This window comes from Haliaeetus albicilla, chromosome 10 (assembly GCF_947461875.1).
Source record: "Haliaeetus albicilla chromosome 10, bHalAlb1.1, whole genome shotgun sequence".
Classification (NCBI taxonomy): domain Eukaryota; kingdom Metazoa; phylum Chordata; class Aves; order Accipitriformes; family Accipitridae; genus Haliaeetus; species Haliaeetus albicilla.
This window is the reverse complement of record NC_091492.1, coordinates 38,418,270-38,441,120: the sequence shown is the minus strand read 5'-3', so window position 1 is coordinate 38,441,120 and position 22,851 is coordinate 38,418,270. Positions and strand designations below refer to the sequence as shown.

Sequence of the window (22,851 nt, the reverse complement as noted above, 5' to 3'; positions counted from 1 at the left end):
CGTGATGCGTGGCTGGCCTTTCTCCCTCTCCTCCGCGCCGTGCTCGCCCACGGCCCATGTGCCACAGGCAGACTCGCTGCACCCATCCTGGGTCTTTGAGCACAGGGGTCCCATCCCTGTCCTGCTGCCCGTGGACAGCTGTGCTGGTGGGGCACTGGCTGACCCCCATCTTCTCCCCTCCCTCCTCTCCCTCTCCAGGTTCCCTGGTCCAGGCAGCAGTGACTCAGCCACCCTCGGTGTCAGCGAACGTGGGACAAACCGTCCAGATCACCTGCTCCGGGGGTAGCAGCAGCAGCGGTTATGGTTATGTTGGCTGGCACCAGCACAAAACACCTGGCAGTGTCACTGTCATCTACGTTAACAACAACAGACCCTCGGACATCCCTTCGCGATTCTCCGGATCTACATCTGGCTCCACAGCCACGTTAACCATCACTGGGGTCCAAGCCGAGGACGAGGCTGTCTATTACTGTGGTAGCAGGGATGACAGCAGCAGCTATGGTGTCTGGAGACAACAAGTAATGGGAAGTGAGACACCAACTCCTAAATCAGGGGAAGGTTTTCTGGCTTTATTCCTCCCGGACAAGCAGAGTTGTGGCTGTGGGGCTGAGGCAAGTTCCTGTCCCCTCTGCACCACCATGGCTGTGAATGTGCTCCCTTTTGTGTCCTGGAGAACTGGAGGTGACTTTGTGGCTGGGGACCATTGTTCTGGTCCCTTCAGAGTTCACAGGGTGGCATTGTCTGCCACCCCACGGGCTCCTGCTACTGATGACCATGTCCTGCTGCTGCTGCCAGAGCTGCCTCTGTGCTGGCATATGTTGGGCTGGGCTCTGCTCCCCAAATTTCCCTGTGATCTTGTTCGCTTCTGTTCCTCTCCGTGTTTGGCATTCCCCAACCTGCTGCCTGGGGAGGGCTGTGCTGGTGGGGCACTGGCTGACCCCTGTCTTCTCCCCTCTCTCCTCTTCCTCTCCAGGTTCCCTGGTCCAGGCAGCACTGACTCAGCCACCCTCCGTGTCAGCGAACGTGGGACAAACTGTCCAGATCACCTGCTCCGGGAGTAGCAGCTACTATGCCTGGTACCAGCAGAAGGTTCCTGGCAGTGCCCCTCTCACTGTGATCTACAACAATAACAAGACGCCCTCACGGTTCTCTGCATCCAGCTTTGGAATCCCGGGAAGATCCACAGCCACTTTAACCATCACTGGGGTCCAAGCCGAGGACGAGGCTGTCTATTACTGTGGTAGCTGGGACAGCAGCGGCAGCTATGGTGTATGGTGACAACAAGTAATAGGACATGAGACACCGACTCCTAAATCAGGGGAAGGTTTTCTGCCCTTCTACCTCCTGGCTCAGCAGAATTATGGCTGTGGGTCTGAGGCAGGTTCCTGTCCCCTCTCCACCACCATGGCTGTGAATGTCCTCCCTTTTGTGTCCTGGAGAACTTGAGGTGACTTTGTGGCTCGGGACCATTGTCCCAGTCCCTTCAGAGTTCACAGTGTGGCATTGTCTGCCACCCCACGGGCTCCTGCTACTGATGACCACATCCTGCTGCTGCTGCCAGAGCAGCTCTGTGCTGGAATATGTTGGGCTGGGCTCTGCTCCCCAAATTTCCCTGTGATCGTTTCCACTTCTGTTCTCCTCTGACATTGGCATTCGCCACCCTGCTGCCGGGGAAGGCTCTGCTGGTGGGGCACTGACTGACCCCCGTCTTCTCCCCTCTCTCCTCTCCCTCTCCAGGTTCCCTGGTCCAGGCAGCGCTGACTCAGCCACCCTCGGTGTCAGCGAACGTGGGACAAACTGTCCAGATCACCTGCTCCGGGGCTAGCAGCAGCTATGCTTATTATGGCTGGTTCCAGCAGAAGGTTCCTGGCAGTACCCCTGTCACTGTCATCTACCGCAACAACCAGAGACCGTCGGACATCCCTTCACGATTCTCCGGATCCTCGTCTGGCTCCACAGCCACGTTAACCATCACTGGGGTCCAAGCCGAGGACGAGGCTGTCTATTACTGTGGTGGCTTGGACAGCAGCGGCACCTATGGTGTCTGGTGACAACAAGTAATAGGAACTGAGACACAGACTCCTAAATCAGGGGAAGGTTTTCTGCCCTTCTACCTCCTGGCCGAGCAGAGTTGTGGCTGTGTCGCTGAGGCAGGTTCTGTCCCATCTGCATGAGTATGGCCGTGAATGTGGTCCCTTTTGTGTCCCAGAGATCTGGAGGTGACCTTGTGGCTGGGGACCATTGTTCTGGTCCCTACAAAGTTCACAGTGTGGCATTGTCTGCCACCCCACGGGCTCCTGCTAATGATGACCACGTCCTGCTGCTGCTGCCAGAGCTGCCTCTGTGCTGGAATATGTTGGGCTGGGCTCTGCTCCCCAAATTTCCCTGTGATTGTGTCCGGTTCTGTTCCTCTCTGACTTTGGCATTCCCACCCCTGCTGCCCATGGAGGGCTATGCTGGTGGGGCACTGGCTGACCCCCGTCTTCTCCCCTCCCCTCTCTCCTCTCCCTCTCCAGGTTCCCTGGTCCAGGCAGCAGTGACTCAGCCACCCTCGGTGTCAACAAACCCGGGACAAACCGTCCAGATCACCTGCTCCGGGCTTAGCAGCAGCAGCGGTGTTGGCTGGTACCAGCAGAAGGTTCCTGGCAGTGCCCCTGTCACTGTCATCTACTACAACGACAAGAGACCCTCAGACATCCCTTCGCGATTCTCCGGATCCAAGTCTGGCTCCACAGGCACGTTAACCATCACTGGGGTCCAAGCCGAGGACGAGGCTGTCTATTACTGTGGTGGCTACGACAGCAGCTACTATGGTGAGACAGGGCAACGGGGAAGTGATACAAAAACCTCCTGCTATCACAGGAGCCAGTTAGAATTCTCTGCTGTCCCCCTTTGATGGTGGGGCAGGTCACCACCATGGCCCTGCCCTGTGCTACAGGTGGCTGTGCCTCGTGTCCTGGATTGGCCATCCCTTACAGCCCCAGGTCTGTGCCCATCCCCTGTCATTTGGGGAGCAGAGGGGACAGGACAGGACAGGATATGATAGAATAGAATGGAATAGAATGGAATAGAAAGGAATAGAATAGAATAGAATAGAATAGAATAGAATATTTTGGGACCTTCCACCTGGGTACCTCATGCGTGGCTGGCCTTCTCCCTCTCCTCTGCGCCGTGCTCACCCATTGCTCATGTGCCATAGCCAGACTTGCTGCACCAGCGTTCCTGTCCCCATCCTGCTCCCCAGGGAGGGCTGTGCTGGTGGGGCTCTGCCTGACCCCCATCTTCTCCCCTCTCTCTTCTCCCTCTCCAGGTTCCCTGGTCCAGGCAGCGCTGACTCAGCCACCCTCGGTGTCAGCAAACGTGGGACAAACCGTCCAGATCACCTGCTCCGGGGGTAGCAGCAGCAGCGGTTATGGTTATGTTGGCTGGCACCAGCACAAAACACCTGGCAGTGTCACTGTCATCTATGCTAACAACAACAGACCCTCGGACATCCCTTCGCGATTCTCCGGATCTACATCTGGCTCCACAGGCACGTTAACCATCACTGGGGTCCAAGCCGAGGACGAGGCCGTCTATTACTGTGGTGGCAAGGACAGCAGCAGCAGCTATGGTGTATGGTGACAACAAATAATAAGAATTGAGACAATGACTCCTAAATCAGGCGAAGCTTTAATGACCTTCTCTCCCTCCTGGCTGAGCAGAGTTGTGGCTGTGGGGCTGAGGCAGGTTCCTGTCCTCTCTCCACCACCATGGCTGTGAAAGTCCTCCCTTTTGTGTCCTGGAGAACTCAAGGTGAGTTTGTGGCTGGGGACCATTGCCCTGGTCCCTTCAGAGTTCACAGTGTGGCATTGTCTGCCACCCCACTGGCTCCTGCTACTGATGACCACGTCCTGCTGCTGCCAGAGCTGCCTCTGTGCTGGCATATGTTGGGCTGGGCTCTGCTCCCCAAATTTCGCTGTGATCATGTCCGGTTCTGTTGTCCTCTGATTTTAGCATTCCCCAACCTGCTGCCTGGGGAGGGCTGTGCTGGTGGGGCACTGACTGACCCCCGTCTTCTCCCCTCTCTCCTCTCCCTCTCCAGGTTCCCTGGTCCAGGCAGCGCTGACTCAGCCACCCTCGGTGTCAGCAAACGTGGGACAAACTGTCCAGATCACCTGCTCCGGGGTTAGCAGCAGTGATGGTGTTGGCTGGTACCAGCAGAAGGTTCCTGGCAGTGCCCCTGTCACTGTGATCTATACTAACAACAAGAGACCCTCGGACATCCCTTTGCCATTCTCCGGATCCTTGTCTGGCTCCACAGGCATGTTAACCATCACTGGGTTCCAAGCCGAGGATGAGGCTGTCTATTACTGTGCTGCCCAGGACGGCCAGGCTGCTCAGCACCCAGCTGCCCCGCTCGATGGCCTTGGTGGGTCCTCTGGGTTGACTGTTACTGTCCGCTGTCCGTGGGTGGCAGCGATCTTGACGGTGGTTCTGGAGGATGTGGGAGTGACACAGCTTCTGGTAGCGTAGGGCTGTGGTGCGGCCAGTTGCTCCTGCCTGCAAAATGTCTTGTCCTGTGGTTGTTTCTGTGGCCCAGAGAAGCTGAGAGAAGCACGGCGTGCCTTGGGCAGGGTCCCGTGCAGAAGCCATGAAGGTTGTGGCAGGGGCTGGAGATGTCTCTGGACTTTGGTGGAAGTGGTGGCAGGGCTGAGGGACAGCATGGGCAGAGTCCTGTCCCGGGCTCTTCTCTCAGTTCCTCCAGTGCTGTCCCTGAGGGCCTTCTCGTCTCCGCATGGTGTCAGTGTGGCCCCGCACCACAGCCCTGAGGTTCGCGGGGCAGCCAGGAGGCAAAGGGGCTGCAGACGGCCAGGTGCCAGCATGTAAGACTGGTGCAGGGCAGTCCCGTCAGACCCCTTTGGAGGCTGCTGTGGCCCCTGCTGTTGGCAGGTAGCAGAGGGGCTGCCCCTGGCCGGACAAGCGTGGGAGGATGCTACATGCACTTAATCGATACAAACTCCAGCCCAAGTCTATTAATGGTTGCCATGAAGCTGCCGGAGGGACCCAGCTCACTTTGTAGTCGGAGGAAGTCGGGGCTTGTGTTTCTCTACTGTCAGGTAGCCTTGAAGCTCCTGGTTTCCAAGTGGTTCCAGTTCCCTTCAAAGTCCCACTTCTCTGCTCTGCGGTTCTCTTGTGGCACTTCACAGAGGCCCCACTGCGGCACCTTCCTTTGAAGCAGGACCTGGTTTTCCCAGCTCCTCCGTCACTGCCACTGAGCAGCGCGTGAGTAGCACGGCTGCCCAGGGACCAGCAAGCACCAAGCAGAGCAGGTGCTCCAGAGCAGGGGATGTGTCTACATGCCAAGGTGGGGCTGTGCCCTGGCCTATGCACAGGAGTTCCCCGGGCAGTGGGGCCACAGACCTCCTGGGCAGCGACAGGCACTGGCTGGGCCATGGCTGAGCTCAGAGCGCAGCAGTCACGTTGTGGCAGGAGCAAGGACACGGGGTGCAAGCAGCCCAGCGTGATCTCGGTGCCTCCGGTGGGCCGGAGACGTGCCTGCGGTGGGCAGGGGGAGCGCTGGGACAGGATCTGCCAGTGAACGTTAGGGGCCACACATGGATGGAGGGGCTGTGCCCCGGCAGGTGGGGGCTTAACAGGGAGTTGGGTCACCAGCACAGCCCCGTTGGCGTGGGGATGCGGAGCTGGTGGGATTGCGCCATGGCCTGGGCCGCTCTCCTCTGCGCGGTGCTCTCCCATGGCTCAGGTGCCCTGGCCAGACTCACTGTACCCATCGGGGGCCTTTGGGCAGAGGGGTCCCATCCCCATCCTGCTGCTCGGGGAGGGCTGTGCTGCTGGGGCACTGGCTGACCCCCATCTTCTCCCATGTCTCCTCTCCCTCTTCAGGTTCCCTGGTCCAGGCAGTGCTGAGTCAGCCACCCGCGGTCTCAGTGAACGTGGGACAAACCGTCCAGATCACCTGCTCCGGGGTTAGCAGCAGCAGCGGTTATGGTTATGTTGGTTGGCACCAGCAGAAAACATGTGGCCCTGTCACTGTCATCTATGCTGACAACTACAGACCCTCAGACATCCCTTCGCGATTCTACATCTGGCTCCACAGGCACGTTAACCATCACTGGGGTCCAAGCTGAGGACGAGGCTGTCTATTACTGTGGTAGCCACGACAGCAGCAGCAGCAATGGTGTCTGGTGACAACAAGTAATAGGAATTGAGACACAGACTCCTAAATCAGGGAAAGGTTTTCTGCCCTTCTACCTCCTGGCTCAGCAGAATTATGGCTGTGGGTCTGAGGCAGGTTCCTGTCCCCTCTGCACCACCATGGCCATGAATGTGCTCCCTTTTGTGTCCTGGAGAACTGGAGGTGACTTTGTGGCTGGGGACCATTGTTCTGGTCCCTTCAAAGTTCACAGTGTGGCATTGTCTGCCACCCCACGGGCTCTTGCTACTGGCGACCACATCCTGCTGCTGCTGCTAGAGGTGCCTCTGTGCTGGAATATGTTGGGCTGGGCTCTGCTCCCCAAATTTCCCTGTGATCATGTCCGGTTCTGATCTCCTCTGACTTTGGCGTTCCCCACTCTGCTGCCTGGGGAGGGCTCTGCTGGTGGGGCACTGGCTGACCCCCGTCTTCTCCCCTCTCTCCTCTCCCTCTCCAGGTTCCCTGGTCCAGGCAGCGCTGACTCAGCCACCCTCGGTGTCAGCGAACCTGGGACAAACCGTCCAGATCACCTGCTCCGGGGGTAGCAGCTACTATGGCTGGTATCAGCAGAAGGTTCCTGGCAGTGCCCCTGTCACTGTCATCTACTATAACACAAATAGACCCTCAGACATCCCTTCGCGATTCTCCGGATCCTTGTCTGGCTCCACGGGCACGTTAACCATCACTGGGGTCCAAGCCGAGGACGAGGCTGTCTATTACTGTGGTGGCTACGACAGCAGCGGCAGCTATGGTGTCTGGTGACACCAAGTAATAGGAAATGAGACACTGACTCCTAAATCAGGGGAGTGTTTTCTGCCCTTCTCCCTCCCAGACGAGCAGAGTTGTGGCTGGTGCTGCTGAGGCAGGTTCCTGTCCCTTCTGCACCACCGTGGCCGTGAATGTCCTCCCTTTTGTGTCCCAGAGATCTGGAGGTGACTTTTAGTAGGGGACCATTGCCCTGGTCCCTTCAGAGTTCACAGTGTGGCATTGTCTGCCACCCCACGGGCTCTTGCTGCTGATGACCACGTCCTGCTGCTGCTGCCAGAGCTGCCTCTGTAATGGAATATGTTGGGCTGGGCTCTGCTCCCCAAATTTCCCTGTGATCGTGTCTACTTCTGTTCTCCTTTGACTTTGGCATTCCCCACTCTGCTGCCTGAGGACGGCTGTGCTGTTGGGGCACTGGTTGACCCCCGTCTTCTCCCCTCTCTCTTCTCCCTCTCCAGGTTCCCTGGTCCAGGCAGCGCTGACTCAGCCACCCTCGGTGTCAGCGAACGTGGGACAAACCGTCCAGATCACCTGCTCCGGGGGTAGTGATGATGTTGGCTGGTTCCAGCAGAAGGTTCCTGGCAGTGCCCCCGTCACTGTGATCTACAATAACAACAAGAGACCCTCGGGCATCCCTTCACGATTCTCTGGATCCAGGTCTGGCTCCACAGGCACATTAACCATCTCTGGAGTCCAAGCCGAGGATGAGGCTGTCTATTACTGTCATAGCTGGGACAGTAGCAGTGACGGTCAGGGTCACATTGATGCTCAGATTTGTTCTTTCCCTCCTGTTTGTTTCTGCGCCTCCCCCTGCGTGGGGAAGAGCTTCAAAGGGTAGGCAGTTGGGTCCTTTTTGCACTTGCGCCTGTTCTGGCTCTGCCTTTGCAGGGCTTTGTCTCATCTCTCTCCTGATGCCACTGCTCCTCTGGTGCTGCCAGTGCAGTGTCGGTGCGTGGTGCTGAGCACCTCCTTCCTTGCCCCAGCGACCTGGAGGTGATGGATTCTGCGGGGCAGTAGTGCTGTGCTGCTGGGCAGAGGGAGCCTCTGTCCCTCTTGTGTCCAAGGGCCGTTCCCTGGAGATGAGCAGAGGTGGGGTCTGGGGGAATCCCCGGGCTGGGTAGGGACCCACTGGCTCTGGGAAGGTCTGTCCATTGCAGGGCTATGCTCTAAGCTGCCAGGCACTATGTGCCCCTTTCCGTTCCCCGCCCGAGTACTCTGGGCCTGGGCTGCATTTGGGGATGTTCCTCACCCATCCCAAGGGGTGCAGAGGAGCGCAAGAGCCAGAGCCCATGTGCCCTTGGTGCTTTGTGCTGCTGTGGGGACAGGAGGTGTGTGGGGAGAGGATGGTACTTGGGGCACATTTGATCTTGGAAAGGCCCCGGTGGAGCTAATGCCCCCTGCCCAGGCACCCCCCCCGTCTCTGGTCTCCATGGCGGTGCCTCTCACCAGCCCACGCTGTGCTGGAGATGCCCCCATTCTCTTTGTCACACGCTGGCTCCCCACAGCTTCTCACCAGCTGGGGACCCCTGCCCTGCAGTCCCTGGCTGCTGGTCTGTATGTGGCCCCATCTGGGGCACAGGCAGGGGTGTCTCCAGACTGCGGCAAACACTGAGTGCCCCCGGGAGACCGTGGCCCCGGGCTGCCCGGTCTCAGGAGAGGGATGAGGTGTGCCCCAAAGGGCAGCGGGCAGGGAGAGGGTCCAAACTCTGGCTCCAGCAATGCCTCCGGGAGTGCCTGGGTTGGGGCTGCACCCAGGGCATCCTATCTGTGTGCCTGCGGGCAGAGGAGTCCCGTCCCCGTCCCCATCCCGCTGCCCGGGGAGGGCTGTGCTGGTGGGGCATTGGCTGACCCCATCTTCTCCCCTCTCTCCTCTCCCTCTCTGGTCTCTAGGCAGGGCCTACGCAGCCGCCCCTGATGTACGTGTCCCCGGGTGTAAAGTCCAGGATCTCCTGCTCCACAATTAACGACAACTATGGCTGGTACCAGCAGAAGGTTCCTGGCAGTGCCCCTGTCACTGTGATCTATGAAAACAACAAGAGACCCTCAGACATCCCTTCACGATTCTCCGGATCCAAGTCTGGCTCCACAGGCACGTTAACCATCACTGGGGTCCAAGCCGAGGACGAGGCTGTCTATTACTGTGGTGACTACGAAAGCGGCAACAATAGTGTCTGGTGACAATGAGTGATAGGAAGTGAGACACGGGCTCCCAAATCGGAGGAAGGGTTTCAGCCCTTTTCCCTCATGGCCCAGCAGAGTTGTGGCTGTGCAGCTGAGGCAGGTTCCTCTCCCCTCTGCACAGTCATTGCTGTGAATGGCCTCCCTTTCACGTCCTAGAGCACTGGAGGTGACTTTGTGCTGGGGACCATTGTTCCTGTCCTTGCAAAGTTCACTGTGTGGCTTCTCGCCCATCCCACTGCCTCTTGCTACTGATGACCACCTCCTCCTGCTGCTGCCGCCAGAGCTGCCTCTGTGCTGGGACGAGCTGTGCTGGCCTCTGCTCCCCAGCTTTCCCTGTGACTGTGGCCGGGTCCACTCTCCTCCGACTGTGGCGGTCCCCATCCTGCTGCCAGGCACAAACCGTCCAGATCCCCTGCTCTGGGAGTAGCGGCAGCTATGGCTTGTTGCAGCAGAAGGGACCTGGCAGTGCCGCTGTCGCTGTCTGAGCAGGGCTGTGGGGCTGGGGGTAGGTTCCTGTCCTTTCTGCATAGCCATGGCTGTGAATGTCCTCCTGATTGTACGTGCCATTCGGGAGGTGGCTCTAAGGCTGTGGGCACCTCGTGCCTGTCCCTACAAAAGGCACGGCATTGCCTTGTCGCCTGCCCCGCTGCCTCATGCTGCTGCTGACCGCATCCTCTTACTTCTGCCAGCTCTCCTCACAGGGAGGGCCCCAGGGCTCGGGCCTTGGGCTCCGTATGTGGGGCTGGGGTCCCTCTTGTGCCGGTAGGCTTGTTGGGCACGGGGGTCCCGTCCCCGTCCCACTGCCCACGGAGGGATGTGCTGCTGGGGCACTGGCTGACCCCCGTCTTCTCCCCTCTCTCCTCTCCCTTTCCAGGTTCCTTGGTCCAGGCAGCACTGACTCAGCCACCCTCCGTGTCAGTGTCTCTGTGATAAACTATCTGGATTACGTGCTTTGGGAGTAGCAATGCTTATGGCTGGTACCAGCAGAAGGTTCCTGGCACTGCCCCTGTCACTGTGATCTACGAAAACACAAAGAGACCCTCAGACATCCCTTCGCGATTCTCTGGATCTACATCTGGCTCCACAGCCACGTTAACCATCACTGGGGTCCAAGCCGAGGACGAGGCTGTCTATTACTGTGGTGGCAGGGATGACAGCAGCAACTATGGTGTCTGGTGACAACAAGTAATAGGAAGTGAGACACCGACTCCTAAATCAGGGGAAGGTTTTCTGCCCTTCTACCTCCTGGCTGAGCAGAGTTGTGACTGTGGGGCTGAGGAAGGTTCCGTCCTCTCTGCTTAACTATGGCTGTGAATGTGCTCCCTTTTCTGTCCTGGAGAACTGGAGGTGACTTTGTGGCTGGGGACCATTGTTCTGGTCCCTACAAAGTTCACAGTGTGGCATTGTCTGCCACCCCACGGGCTCCTGCTAATGATGACCACGTCCTGCTGCTGCTGCCAGAGCTGCCTCTGTGCTGGCATATGTTGGGCTGGGCTCTGCTCCCCAAATTTCCATGTGATCATGTCCGCTTCTGTTCTCCTCTGACTTTGGCATTCCCCACTCTGCTGCCTGGGGAAGGCTATGCTGGTGGGTGACTGGCTGACCCCCGTCTTCTTCCCTCTCTCCTCTCCCTCTCCAGGTTCCCTGGTCCAGGCAGCAGTGACTCAGCCACCCTCGGTGTCAGCGTCTCTGTGACAAACTATCTGGATTATATGCTTTGGGAGTAGCAATGCTTATGCCTGGTACCAGCAGAAGGTTCCTGGCAGTGCCCCTGTCACTGTGATCTACGAAAACACAAAGAGACCCTCAGACATCCCTTCGCGATTCTCCAGATCTACTTCTGGCTCCACAGCCACGTTAACCATCACTGGGTTCCAAGCTGAGGACGAGGCTGTCTATTACTGTGGTAACAAGGGCAGTGGCACTTATGCTGTTATAGTGACAAAGAGACGTGGGAGTGAGCTACAGAGGAGTTAAAAATGGGAGTTTTCTGCCCTTCTCCTTCATGGCTGAGTAGGGCTTTGGGGCTGGGCCAGGTTTGTGTCCCCTCTGCATGGCCGTGGCTGTAAATGTCCTCCCAGTTGTGCCTCATGGAGTGGGAGGTGGCTCTGGAGCTGTGGACACCTTGTGCTTGTCCCTACAAAAGGCATGGCATTGCCTTGTCACCTGCCCTGCTGCCAGCAGCTCCGTCCTGCTGGTTCTGCACGTTCTCCTCGCAGGGCCCCGGGGTCTCTGGTTTCCTCAGTGGTATCATGGCCTTTGGGCACAGGGGCCCCGTCTGGCACCCAGGATGGGCTGTGCTGGTGGGTGTGAGAGACTGAAAGAGTTAATGTCTCAAACATTGTGGTGGGGCAAGTTCTGCTCAAAGACAAACCCTGCACAGCAAGGAACCAAGGTGAAAAGCCCATCAGCTCCGACATCAGCAACAGGAGGGGGAGGGCGTGCTGGAGGGCGCGCAGCTCCCTGTTCTGATACAAAGATCAAACAATGGCCACGTCTGCAGGGAAGGAGAAATTACTCCACAAGGGACCCCCAAGCCCAAAGGCTCACAAACTGCTCATTAGCCTGAGGAGTTCGGGTGCCCGCCCGAAGGAGGGGCAAGGATGATAAAAGGACACAAACTGAAGCCCCTGGTGCTCAAGCCCACCTGGACTGGACCCCTCGGCTGACTGAACCAACGCTGGACCAGGACCGGTGAAATCTTCCTCTCTTCTTTTCTCTCTCTCTGTCTTCTTCTCTCTTTCCTTTTCCTTTTCCACAATCCCCACACCTCATCCGTTTCAAGATATAAACCGTTGACCAAGTCTGAGACTAAGAGTGGATCCAGCCGACCCTACGCCCTTCTCCGAAGAGGACTCTGGAAAGCAAGGGGGTCTGCTCTGAACCTTGTGACTCAACGGGGGGGATCTCCTTATTCCCTGAATTGATGTTTATGTTTATACGGTTTACAGGAGTAGTCTTATGCCAATTCCTGTTGTGAGAAAACCTGTCACCTACAACCATGCCTCCCCAGTTCAGTTTGCTTCTGTCATGAATAAATCTTTAACTGATGGTTTGGTGTCATTTCCCCTTAATTTAGCCCGAGGGAATTTGGAATTAAACAGGACTCCCTGGTCTGTCCAGTCTGCCTCGTGACAGTGGGGCACTGGCTGACCCCCATCTTCTCCCTTCTCTCCTTTCCCTCTCCAGGTTCCCTGGTCCAGGCAGCGCTGACTCAGCCACCCTCCGTGTCAGCGAATGTGGGACAAACCGTCCAGATCACCTGCTCTGGGGGTAGTGGCAGCTATGGTAACTACTATGGCTGGTACCAGCAGAAGGTTCCTGGCAGTGCCCCTGTCACTGTCATCTACTTGAATAGCAACAGACCCTCGGACATCCCTTCGCGATTCTCTGGATCCAAGTCTGGCTCCACGGGCACGTTAACCATCACTGGGGTCCAAGCCGAGGACAAGGCTGTCTATTACTGTGGTGGCTGGGACAGCAGCGGCAGCAATGGTGTCTGGTGACAACAAGTAATAGCACATGAGCCACTGACTCCTAAATCAGGGGAAGGTTTTCTGCCCTTCTACCTCCTGGCTGAGCAGAGTTGTGGCTGTGGGGCTGAGACAGGTTCCGTCCTCTCTGCTTAACTATGGCTGTGAATGTGCTCCCTTTTGTGTCCTGGAGAACTGGAGGTGACTGTGGCTGGGGACCATTGTTCTAGTCCCTTCAAAGTTCTCAGTGTGGCATTGTCTGCCACCCCATGGGCTCCTGCTACTGACGACCACGTCCTCCTGCTGCTGCCAGAGCTGCCTCTGTGCTGGAATATGTTGGGCTGGGCTCTGCTCCCCAAATTTCCCTGTGATCGTGTCCACTTCTGTTCTCCTCTGACTTTGGCGTTCTCCACCCTGCTGCCCATGGAGAGCTATGCTGGTGGGGCACTGGCTGACCCCTGTCTTCTCCCTTCTCTCCTCTCCCTCTCCAGGTTCCCTGATCCAGGCAGCGCTGACTCAGCTACCCTCGGTGTCAGCAAATGTGGGACAAACCGTCCAGATCACCTGCTCCGGGTTTAGCAGCAGTTATGATGTTGGCTGGTACCAGCAGAAGGTTCCTGGCAGTGCCCCTCTCACTGTGATCTGCGCTGACACAAAGAGAACCTCAGACATCCCTTCACGATTCTCCAGATCCTCGTCTGGCTCCACGGGCACGTTAACCATCACTGGGGTGCAAGCCGAGGACGAGGCTGTCTATTACTGTGGTGGCGTGGACAGCAGCTACTATGGTGAGCCAAGGCAATGGGAAAGTGATACAAAAACCTCCTGCCATCACAGGAGACAGTTAGAATTCTCTGCTGTCCCTGTCTGATGGTGGGGCAGGTCACCACCATGGCCCTGCCCTGTGCTACAGGTGGCTGTGCCTCGTGTCCTGGATTGGCCATCCCTTAGAGCCCCAGGTCTGTGCCCATCCCCTGTCATTTGGGGAGCAGAGGGGACAGGACAGGACAGGACAGGGCAGGTTAGGATAGGATAGGATAGGATAGGATAGAATAGAATAGAATAGAAATAGAATAGAATATTTCGGGACCTTCCACTTGGGTACCTGATGTGTGGCTGGCCTGCTCCCTCTCTTCCGCGCGGTGCTCACCCATTGTTCATGTGTCAACAGCCAGACTCGCTGCACCCATCCGGGGTCTTTGAGCACAGAAGTCCCATCCCTGTCCTGCTGCCTGAGGACGGCTGTGCTGGTGGGGCACTGGCTGACCCCCATCTTCTCCCCTTTCTCCTCTCCCTCTCCAGGTTCCCTGGTCCAGGCAGCAGTGACTCAGCCACCCTCGGTGTCAGCAAACGTGGGACAAACCGTCCAGATCACCTGCTCCGGGCTTAGCAGCGGCAGCGGTGTTGCCTGGTTCCAGCAGAAGGTTCCTGGCAGTGCCCCTGTCACTGTCATCTACTACACCGACAAGAGACCCTCGGACATCCCTTCGCGATTCTCTGGATCCAAGTCTGGCTCCACAGGCACATTAACCATCACTGGGGTCCAAGCCGAGGACGAGGCTGTCTATTACTGTGGTAGCAGGGACAGCAGCAGCAGCAATGGTGTCTGGTGACAACTAGTAATAGGAAAAGAGACACTGGCTCCTAAATCAGAGGATGGTTTTCTGCCCTTCTACCTCCCGGATGAGCAGAGTTGTGGATGTGGGGCTGAGGCAGGTTTCTGTCCCCTCTGCATGACTATGGCTGTGAATGTCCTCCCTTTTGTGTCCCAGAGAACCGGAGGTGACTTTGTGGCTGGGGACCATTGTCCTTCTGCCTACAAAGTTCACAGTGTGGCATTGTCTGCCACCCCACGGGCTCTTGCTACTGATGACCACGTCCTGCTGCTGCTGCCAGAGCTGCCTCTGTGCTGGAATATGTTGGGCTGGGCTCTGCTCCCCAAATTTCCCTGTGATCATGTCCACTTCTGTTCTCCTCTGACTTTGGCATTCTCCACCCTGCTGCCAGGGAAGGGCTATGCTGGTGGGGCACTGGCTGACCCCCGTCTTCTCTCCTCTCTCCTCTCCCTCTCCAGGTTCCCTGGTCCAGGCAGCGCTGACTCAGCCACCCTCGGTGTCAGCGAACCTGGGACAAACCGTCCAGATCACCTGCTCCGGGGCTAGCAGCAGCAGCGGTTATCTTTATGTTGGTTGGCACCAGCAGAAAACATGTGGCAGTGTCACTGTGATCTACGCTAAACAACCAGAGACCCTCAGACATCCCTTCGCGATTCTCCGGATCCTTCTCTGGCTCCACAGGCACGTTAACCATCACTGGGTTCCAAGCCGAGGATGAGGCTGTCTATTACTGTGGTAGCCACGACGGCAGCAGTTTTGATCGCGTTTATGAAGGCACTGAGTAATGGGGAAGTGAGACACAGAGCCCAGCGTCGAAGAGGAAGATTTTCAGCCCTTGCTCCTCATGGCCAAGCAGAGTCATGGCTGTGGAGCTGAGCAGAGGTTCCTGTGCCCTGTCCAAGGACATGACTGTGAATGTCCCCGCTTCCATGTCCCAACGCACAGGAGGTGACTCTGGGGCTGAGGGTTCCTTTTCCCTGTCCCTGTAACAGAAATGCCATTGCGTCATCCCCAGCCCTGCTGCCTTTTGCTCCTGGCAGCCCCATCCTCCTGCTGCTGCTGGAGTTGCCTCTGCTGGGTTGCTCTGCGCCAGGCTGGGCTCTGCTCCCCAGAAGTTTCTGTAGCCATGACCAGGACCCTTTCCCTCAGAGGCTGGTGTTCCACATCCCTGCTGCCGCCAGCTTTCCTGGCAGGGCATGGGTCTCTAGTCTTCAGCTTTGGCTGTGGGTCCCTCTGGGGCATCAGGGTTGTTGGGCACAGGGTCTGCGTCCTACTGCCGGGGAAGGGCTGTGCTGGTGGGTGACTGGCTGACCCCCATCTTCTCCCTTCTCTCCTTTCCCTCTCCAGGTTCCCTGGTCCAGGCAGCGCTGACTCAGCCACCCTCGGTCTCAGCGAACGTGGGACAAACGGTCCAGATCACCTGCTCTGGGGGCAGCTACAGGTATGGCTGGTTCCAGCAGAAGGTTCCTGGCAGTGCCCCTCTCACTGTGATCTACAGCAACAACAAGAGACCCTCAGACATCCCTTCGCGATTCTCCGGATCCAAGTCTGGCTCCACAGGCACGTTAACCATCACTGGGGTCCAAGCCGAGGACGAGGCTGTCTATTACTGTGGTGGCTACGACAGCAGCTACTATGGTGAGCCAGGGCAATGGGAAAGTGATACAAAAACCTCCTGCCATCACAGGAGCCAGTTAGAATTCTCTTCTGTCCCCATTTGATGGTGGGGCAGGTCACCACCATGGCCCTGCCCTGTGCTACAGGAGGCTGTGCCTCGTGTCCTGGATTGGCCATCCCTTAGAGCCCCAGGTCTGTGCCCATCCCCTGTCATTTAGGGAGGAGAGGGGATAGGACAGGACAGGACAGGGTAGGATAGCATAGCATAGAATAGAATAGAATAGAATGGAATATTTTGGGACCTTCCACCTGGGTACCTGATGTGTGGCTAGCCTTCTCCTCTGCTTTGTGCTCGCCCATGCCTCAAGTGCCACAGCCAGACTCGATGCACCCATCCGGGGTCTATAAGCACAGGGGTCCCATCCCCGTCCTGTTGCTCGGGGAGGGCTATGCTGGTGGGGCATTGGCTGACCTCCATCTTCCTCCCACTCTCCTCTCCCTCTCCAGGTTCCCTGGTCCAGGCAGCGCTGACTCAGCCACCCTCGGTGTCAGCGAATGTGGGACAAACCGTCCAGATCACCTGCTCCGGGAGTAGCAACTATGGTTATTACTGCTGGTACCAGCAAAAGGCAACTGGAAGTGGCCCTGTCACTGTGATCTACTGGAACAGCAACAGACCCTCGGGCATCCCTTCGCGATTCTCTGGATCCAAGTCTGGCACCACAGGCACGTTAACCATCACTGGGGTCCAAGCCGAGGACGAGGCTGTTTATTACTGTGCTGCCCAGGATGGCCGGGCTGATCAGCACCCAGCTGCCCCGCTCGATGGCCATGGTAGGTGCTCTGGGTCGACTGTTACTGTCCGCTGTCCGTGGGTGGCAGCGATCTTGACGGTGGTGCTGGAGGATGTGGAAGTGACACAGCTTCTGGTAGCGCAGAGCTGTGGTGCGGCCGGTTGCTCCTGCCTGCAAAATGTGATGTTGGCGCTGGTGCTGTGTGTTCGTTTACTGTTGGGTAGCCTTCTCACCAGGAGCCCAGCCCTCTCCCTTCCCGGGGTACACAGCAGGGCTCCCCTGCTCCCAGGGTTTCTCTTGGCCCACGTGTTGGGCATGGCAGCCCAGCACTGGAGTGTCTGGGGCTTCTTCCTGGGCCCAGAGAGGGGTGAGTTGCAGCAGCTTCTTGAAGGCGTTTTGCTTTCTGGTGTCTTCACAGAGGCTGCATCCTAATATTTGGCGGGAAATCAGACTTCTGGAGGCACTGTCGGCTTAAATGCCTGAGCCTGACACGACGTAGACTGTTGAGTAGCCTCAAGGGCTGTTGTAGGCTGAGTGTAACTCTGCCTGAGACGCTGTTGTCAGTACCCGCGAACTGCGGTGTTTCCCAGATCCCTGCAGCCCTTGGCAATGCAGTGTATTAGAATACATAAGCAGAAGGTCTGTAATAGCAAGAAGTGTGAGCTAACCGGGAAGACTGACAAAGTATGTTTTCTTTCCAGGAACATCATCCCTTCGTTTGTACTGATGGACATCCAGGCTTCCACAGTTGTGACTTATGTATACCAACTGATTGAGGGTGATGTGAAAGTAGAAAGAATTGACTTCAAGAAGTACTGAATGACGTTCAAACCTGCTCGTTGGCTTCTCCCCGCCTCGCGTTCCTTGTCTCTCTGGTGAAGTCGAAGGGGAGGCAGGCCACGGGGGGGTGCTGCTGCTGCGGCGTGTTGGGCTGTAGAGCAGCCGCATCGCTCTACTGCTCGTGAGCTTGTGAGAAAACGTTAGTCTTGGTTCCCAACCTGCAGGTGAAGCAGAAGAAACTGCTGATTAAGAGGCCTGTGGAAAATGCCCTGTGTCTAAGGAGGAGCTGCTGTGTCCCTGGCCTAAGGGAGTCACAGAGGGTGGTGGTGGTAGCTTGGCACTGAAGCTCTTCTGTAAAACAATGGCCATATAGAATAATAAATTCCTTTCTTTGGGCATGCGGGTCCTGTTCATTATGCTTCTAAGAGGTGGAGGGGGTCTGGAATTTGGTGTGAGGGGGCTGCGAGGGAGGACGGGAAGCTGCCGTTTTCTTCCCGAGACGCGGCCCTGAAACATTTTGGGCTCTGTCAGAGATGCCCAAGGACTCTGCTTCGGCAGGCTCATCCCACCTCCTGCTTAGGGTAGCACAGAAAGGCAGAGGCAGGTCTGGGAAGAGCGGCATGGAGAGCTCTGCGCCGGTGCGCGGAGCTGGGCGTTTGCCCTCATGCTCCACAGGTAGCAGAGGCCGGAGCGCTGCTCCTCGTCCCTGTGGTGCTTCTGAGAAGTGGGAGCGTCCGTGGTGCCGGAGCCATCGTGGCCCCTGGCCAGGGAGGTCTCGGAGCACCAGCCTGCAGTGGTGGTGCTGGTGCGGTGCTGGACCAGCCGTGGGTGTGGAGCCCTGTGGAGAAGCGGGAGGGGAAGGGGAGCGCGGCTGGAGGAGCTGTGCTGCGGCAGAGGGATGTTCTAAGGGTGGGTGGGTGGGTGATGCCAGGGTCACAGGCTGGGCAAAGGTGGCTGCAGAGGATGCTTCAGCAAGGCAAGGTAGAAAAGCGTTCCTGCCGTCCCTCGGCACGTGTCTTGGCTGAGGTTGTATTTGGCAAAACCAGAGTTGAGGAGCATTTGCCTGGACACCCCGGTCCAGCGGTCATAGTCTTGTGGCTCCTGAGAGAAACCTGGTTGTGGTGCCCTGGTGTGAAGCAGGACCTGGTTTTCCCAGCTGAGTGGCCCACGGAGCAGGCAGCCCAGCGTGATCTTGGTGCCTTTGGTGGGCAAGAGATGTGCCTGCAGTGGGCGGGGGAGCACTGGGACAGGAGCTGCCAGGGAACATTGTGGGGCCACATTGGCATGGAGGGGCTGTGCCTGAGCACGTGGGGGCTTAAAAGGAAATCGGGGTCCATGGCAACACCCAGTCGTTGGGGGGATGTGGAGCTGGTGGGATCGTGCCATGGCCTGAGCCCCTCTCCTCTTTACACTGCTCGCCCACGGCTCAGGTGCCCTGGCCAGACTTGCTGCACCCATCCGGGGCCTTTGAGCACAGGGGTCTCTTCCCTGTCCCACTGCCTGGGGAGGGCTGTGCTGGTGGGGCACTGGCTGACCCCCATCTTCTCCCCTCTCTCCTTTTCCTCTCCAGGTTCCCTGGTCCAGGCAGCAGTGACTCAGCCACCCCGGTGTCAGCGAACGTGGGACAAACTGTCCAGATCACCTGCTCTGGGGTTAGCAGCAGCTACAGTGTGGGCTGGTACCAGCAGAAGGTTCCTGGCAGCGCCCCTGTCACTGTGATCTATACTAACAACAAGAGACCCTCGGACATCCCTTCGCGATTCTCCGGATCCAAGTCTGGCACCACGGGCACGTTAACCATCACTGGGGTCCAAGCCGAGGACGAGGCTGTCTATTACTGTGGTGGTGAGGACAGCAGCAGCAGCAATGGTGTCTGGTGACAACAAGTAATAGGAAAAGAGACACTGAGTCCTAAATCAGGGGAGGAGTTTCTGCCCTTCTCCCTCTCAGACAAGCAGAGTTGTGGCTGTGGGGCTGAGGCAGGTTCTGTCCCCTCTGCATGACCGTGGCCATGAATGTCCTCCCTTTTGTGTCCCAGAGAACCGGAGGTGACTTTGTGGCTGGGGACCATTGTCCTTCTGCCTACAAAGTTCACAGTGTGGCATTGTCTGCCACCCCACGGGCTCTTGCTGCTGAAGACCACGTCCCGCTGTTGCTGCTGCCAGAGCTGCCTCTGTGCTGGAATATGTTGGTCTGGGCTCTGGTCCCCAAATTTCCCTGTGATCATGTCCGGTTCTGATCTCCTCTGACTTTGGCGTTCCCCACTCTGCTGCCTGGGGAGGGCTGTGCTGGTGGGGCACTGGCTGACCCCTGTCTTCTCCCCTCTCTCCTCTCCCTCTCCAGGTTCCCTGGTCCAGGCAGCGCTGACTCAGCCACCCTCGGTGTCAGCGAACGTGGGACAAACCGTCCAGATCACCTGCTCTGGGGCTAGCAGCAGCAGTAATGTTGGCTGGTACCAGCAGAAGGTTCCTGGCAGTGCCCCTCTCACTGTCATCTACAATGATAATCAGAGACCCTCAGACATCCCTTCACGATTCTCCGGATCTACATCTGGCTCAACAAGCACGTTAACCATCACTGGGGTCCAAGCCGAGGACGAGGCTGTCTATTACTGTGGTGGCGTGGACAGCAGCAACAATGGTGAGACAGGGCAATGGGAAAGTGATACAAAAACCTCCTGCCATCACAGGAGCCAGTTAGAATTCTCTTCTGTCCCTGTCTGATGGTGGGGCAGGTCACCACCATGGCCCTGCCCTGTGCTACAGGTGGCTGTGCCTCATGTCCTGGATTGGCCATCCCTTAGAGCCCCAGGTCTGTGCCCATCCCCTGTCATTTTGGGTGGAGAGGGTATAGGACAGGACAGGGTAGGATAGGATAGAATGGAATATTTTGGTTGGAAGGGAACTACAACAATCATCTAGTTTCACTGCCTGACCACTGCAGGGCTGACCAAAAGTTGAAGCCTGTTGTTAAGGGCATTGTCCAAATGCCCCTCGAACACTGACGGGCTTGGGGCATCGTCCAGCTCTCTAGGAAGCCTGTTGCAGTGTTTGACCACACTCTCGGGAAAGAAATGCTGCGATGGCCCCCAGCGACCCTGCCCCATGCTGCGGGGCCCAGTTCCCCCCGTGCTCCCTGGCTGGCACCCAGGGCCCTGCCGGGTGCCTCCCTGCCCTCCTCCCAGCCCAGCTGCCCCTGGAGCCCCCGGGGGGTTCAGCCAAAACTGCGGCCCCAGCACCGAGAGGTGGGAACGTGCCACGGGCCGGGGAGCTGGACCAAAGCTCTGCCTTCAAGCCCTGGCAGGGTCTGCTCTGTCGTGCCGCAAGAGGAGCCCGCGGGCTACTCCAGCATTGGTTGTGCTTGCCAGTGCCGGCCCATTGGGCTCATGCTCAGCCTGTGCAGGAGCCCCCCAGCACCTCTGGCCCCCCAGGCAGTCCCTGGCCCTGGGCAATGCTTCACCGTGGCCCCAGGACAGCGAGGGGCTGCCCAGCACCCTGACCCTGTCCTCGTCCTGCTGCAGGACCCAGGGACAGGGGCTACAGCTGGGAACAAAGGTGCCAGGTCCTCCATGTCATGAGGTGCTGCTTGTTTTCAGCAGTGACATTGCCTGACTCCCCATGAGTGTGACAGGGCAGGGGACAACAGCGGTGGGTGTGATGGAGCCAGGCTTTAGGTAGCGGTGCTGGCCCCACAGGGTCTGCGTTTGTGGTGTTGGGTGCTGCCGAATGGGCAGCTGGGTCCCGGGTGGCCTTATCCACCCCGCTCTATGACCAGGACGGCGGGGTGGGGGGCCATACGCCATGGGTTTGACAAGGAGAACATGGGCAGGGCTGCACCAAGCACCCTGTGGTCATCATGGGGGGAGAGCTACTGTATGCTCCCCAGCAAGCCCCACTCCTGGCCCCAGTTCCCTCGCCTGCTCAACTTTAAGGTCCTGGGTGCTCATCAGTCACAGATAACATTCAGCAGATGACCTTAGAGGCATGGAAATGAGGCCTTTACTCCCGCCTTTTCCCAGCCACTTCCCCATGGGAGAGCCTAGCTAGGCCCAGCTGGACCCCAAAACTCGACCCCAGTGACAATAGCCTGGGCGAGCACTTCTCCTTCCATCCGTGGCATGGGCAACAGCTCGTCTGCGCCCAAAAACCCGTGGGGGGGATGTTGGAGCTGCAATAGCTGCCTGCCCCCCGAGTCTCCCCTTGCCCCCAGCAGCCCAGCTCTCCTGCACCCTTTGGCCCTGCGGCCACTTGGCCCAGGCTGGGGACAGGAGGTCCGTGTTGGCGTGTTTCGGACTCTGAGCTGGGACGTGTCTCTGCTCTGTGCCCGGGGACAAGCCCCGCTGCATCTGGGGTGGTGGGGCTGGGCGGGCAACGGGGAGGGAGGTGGGGAGAGAGGCGCGGGCAGGATCCGGCCACGAGCGCGGGATCAGATTTGCATGGAGGGGCCGTGCCCCAGCCAGGCAGGGGCTTAAAAGGGAGCTGGGGTCCGCAAAGGAGCCCCATCGTCGTGGGGACACGCAGCTGGTGGGATTGCACCATGGCCTGGGCCCCTCTCCTCCTCGCGGTGCTCGCCCACAGCTCAGGTGCCATGGCCAGACTCGCTGCGCTCGGCTGGGGACGTCGGGCAAAGGGGCCCCGTCCAGCACCCGTGGACGGCTGTGCTGGTGGGGCACTGGCTGACCCCCGTCTTCTCCCCTCTCTCCTCCTCCTCTCCAGGTTCCCTGGTCCAGGCAGCGCTGACTCAGCCACCCTCGGTGTCAGCGAACGTGGGACAAACCGTCCAGATCACCTGCTCCGGTAGTAGCTACAGCTATGGCTGGTTCCAGCAGAAGGTTCCTGGCAGTGCCCCCGTCACTGTGATCTACAATAACAACAACAGACCCTCGGGCATCCCTTCGCGATTCTCTGGATCCAAGTCTGGCTCCACGGGCACGTTAACCATCACTGGGGTCCAAGCCGAGGACGAGGCTGTCTATTACTGTGGTAGTGACGACAGCAGCAACAATGGTGCCACGGTGATGCAGAGCAATGGGGAAGTGAATCAAAAACCTCCCACCGTTGCAGGAGTCAGTTAGGAGTCTCTGCTGTTCCCGTTTGATGGTGGGGCAGGTCTCCACCATGGCCCTGCAGGTGGCTGTGGCTGGTGTCCCAGCTTGGCCGTCCCTTGGACCCACAGGTCTGTGCCCGTCTCCTGTCATTTGGGGAGGGTAGGTACAGCACTTGGGAACGTGCCACTCTTCTCGGCCACATTACCCATTGCTGGGGTCCAAGCCAAGCCAGAGGCTGTCTCTTACTGTGCTGGCTGCGACACCAGTGCTGATCAGGGTCATGGTGACTCCCAGCACTGGGGAAGTAAGTGAGATGCAAACCCACTGCTGCCCCAGGGCCCCTCGGGTGCCGACTGCTGCTGCCACCACTGCTGCTGTTTGG

At 58.2% G+C, this 22,851-nt stretch overlaps 2 gene segments (V, D, J or C); both read left to right on the top strand.

Annotated features, from left to right (window-relative positions):
* The first annotated feature begins 5,680 nt into the window (after window positions 1–5,680).
* Window positions 5,681–6,996, top strand: LOC138687480 (Ig lambda chain V-1 region-like). The segment is given in 2 exon segments: window positions 5,681–5,746; window positions 6,654–6,996. Coding segments are annotated over 2 exon segments (351 nt in total).
* A 14,927-nt stretch (window positions 6,997–21,923) lies between these two features.
* Window positions 21,924–22,496, top strand: LOC138687550 (Ig lambda chain V-1 region-like). The segment is given in 2 exon segments: window positions 21,924–22,004; window positions 22,138–22,496. Coding segments are annotated over 2 exon segments (405 nt in total).
* The last annotated feature ends 355 nt before the right edge of the window (window positions 22,497–22,851 follow it).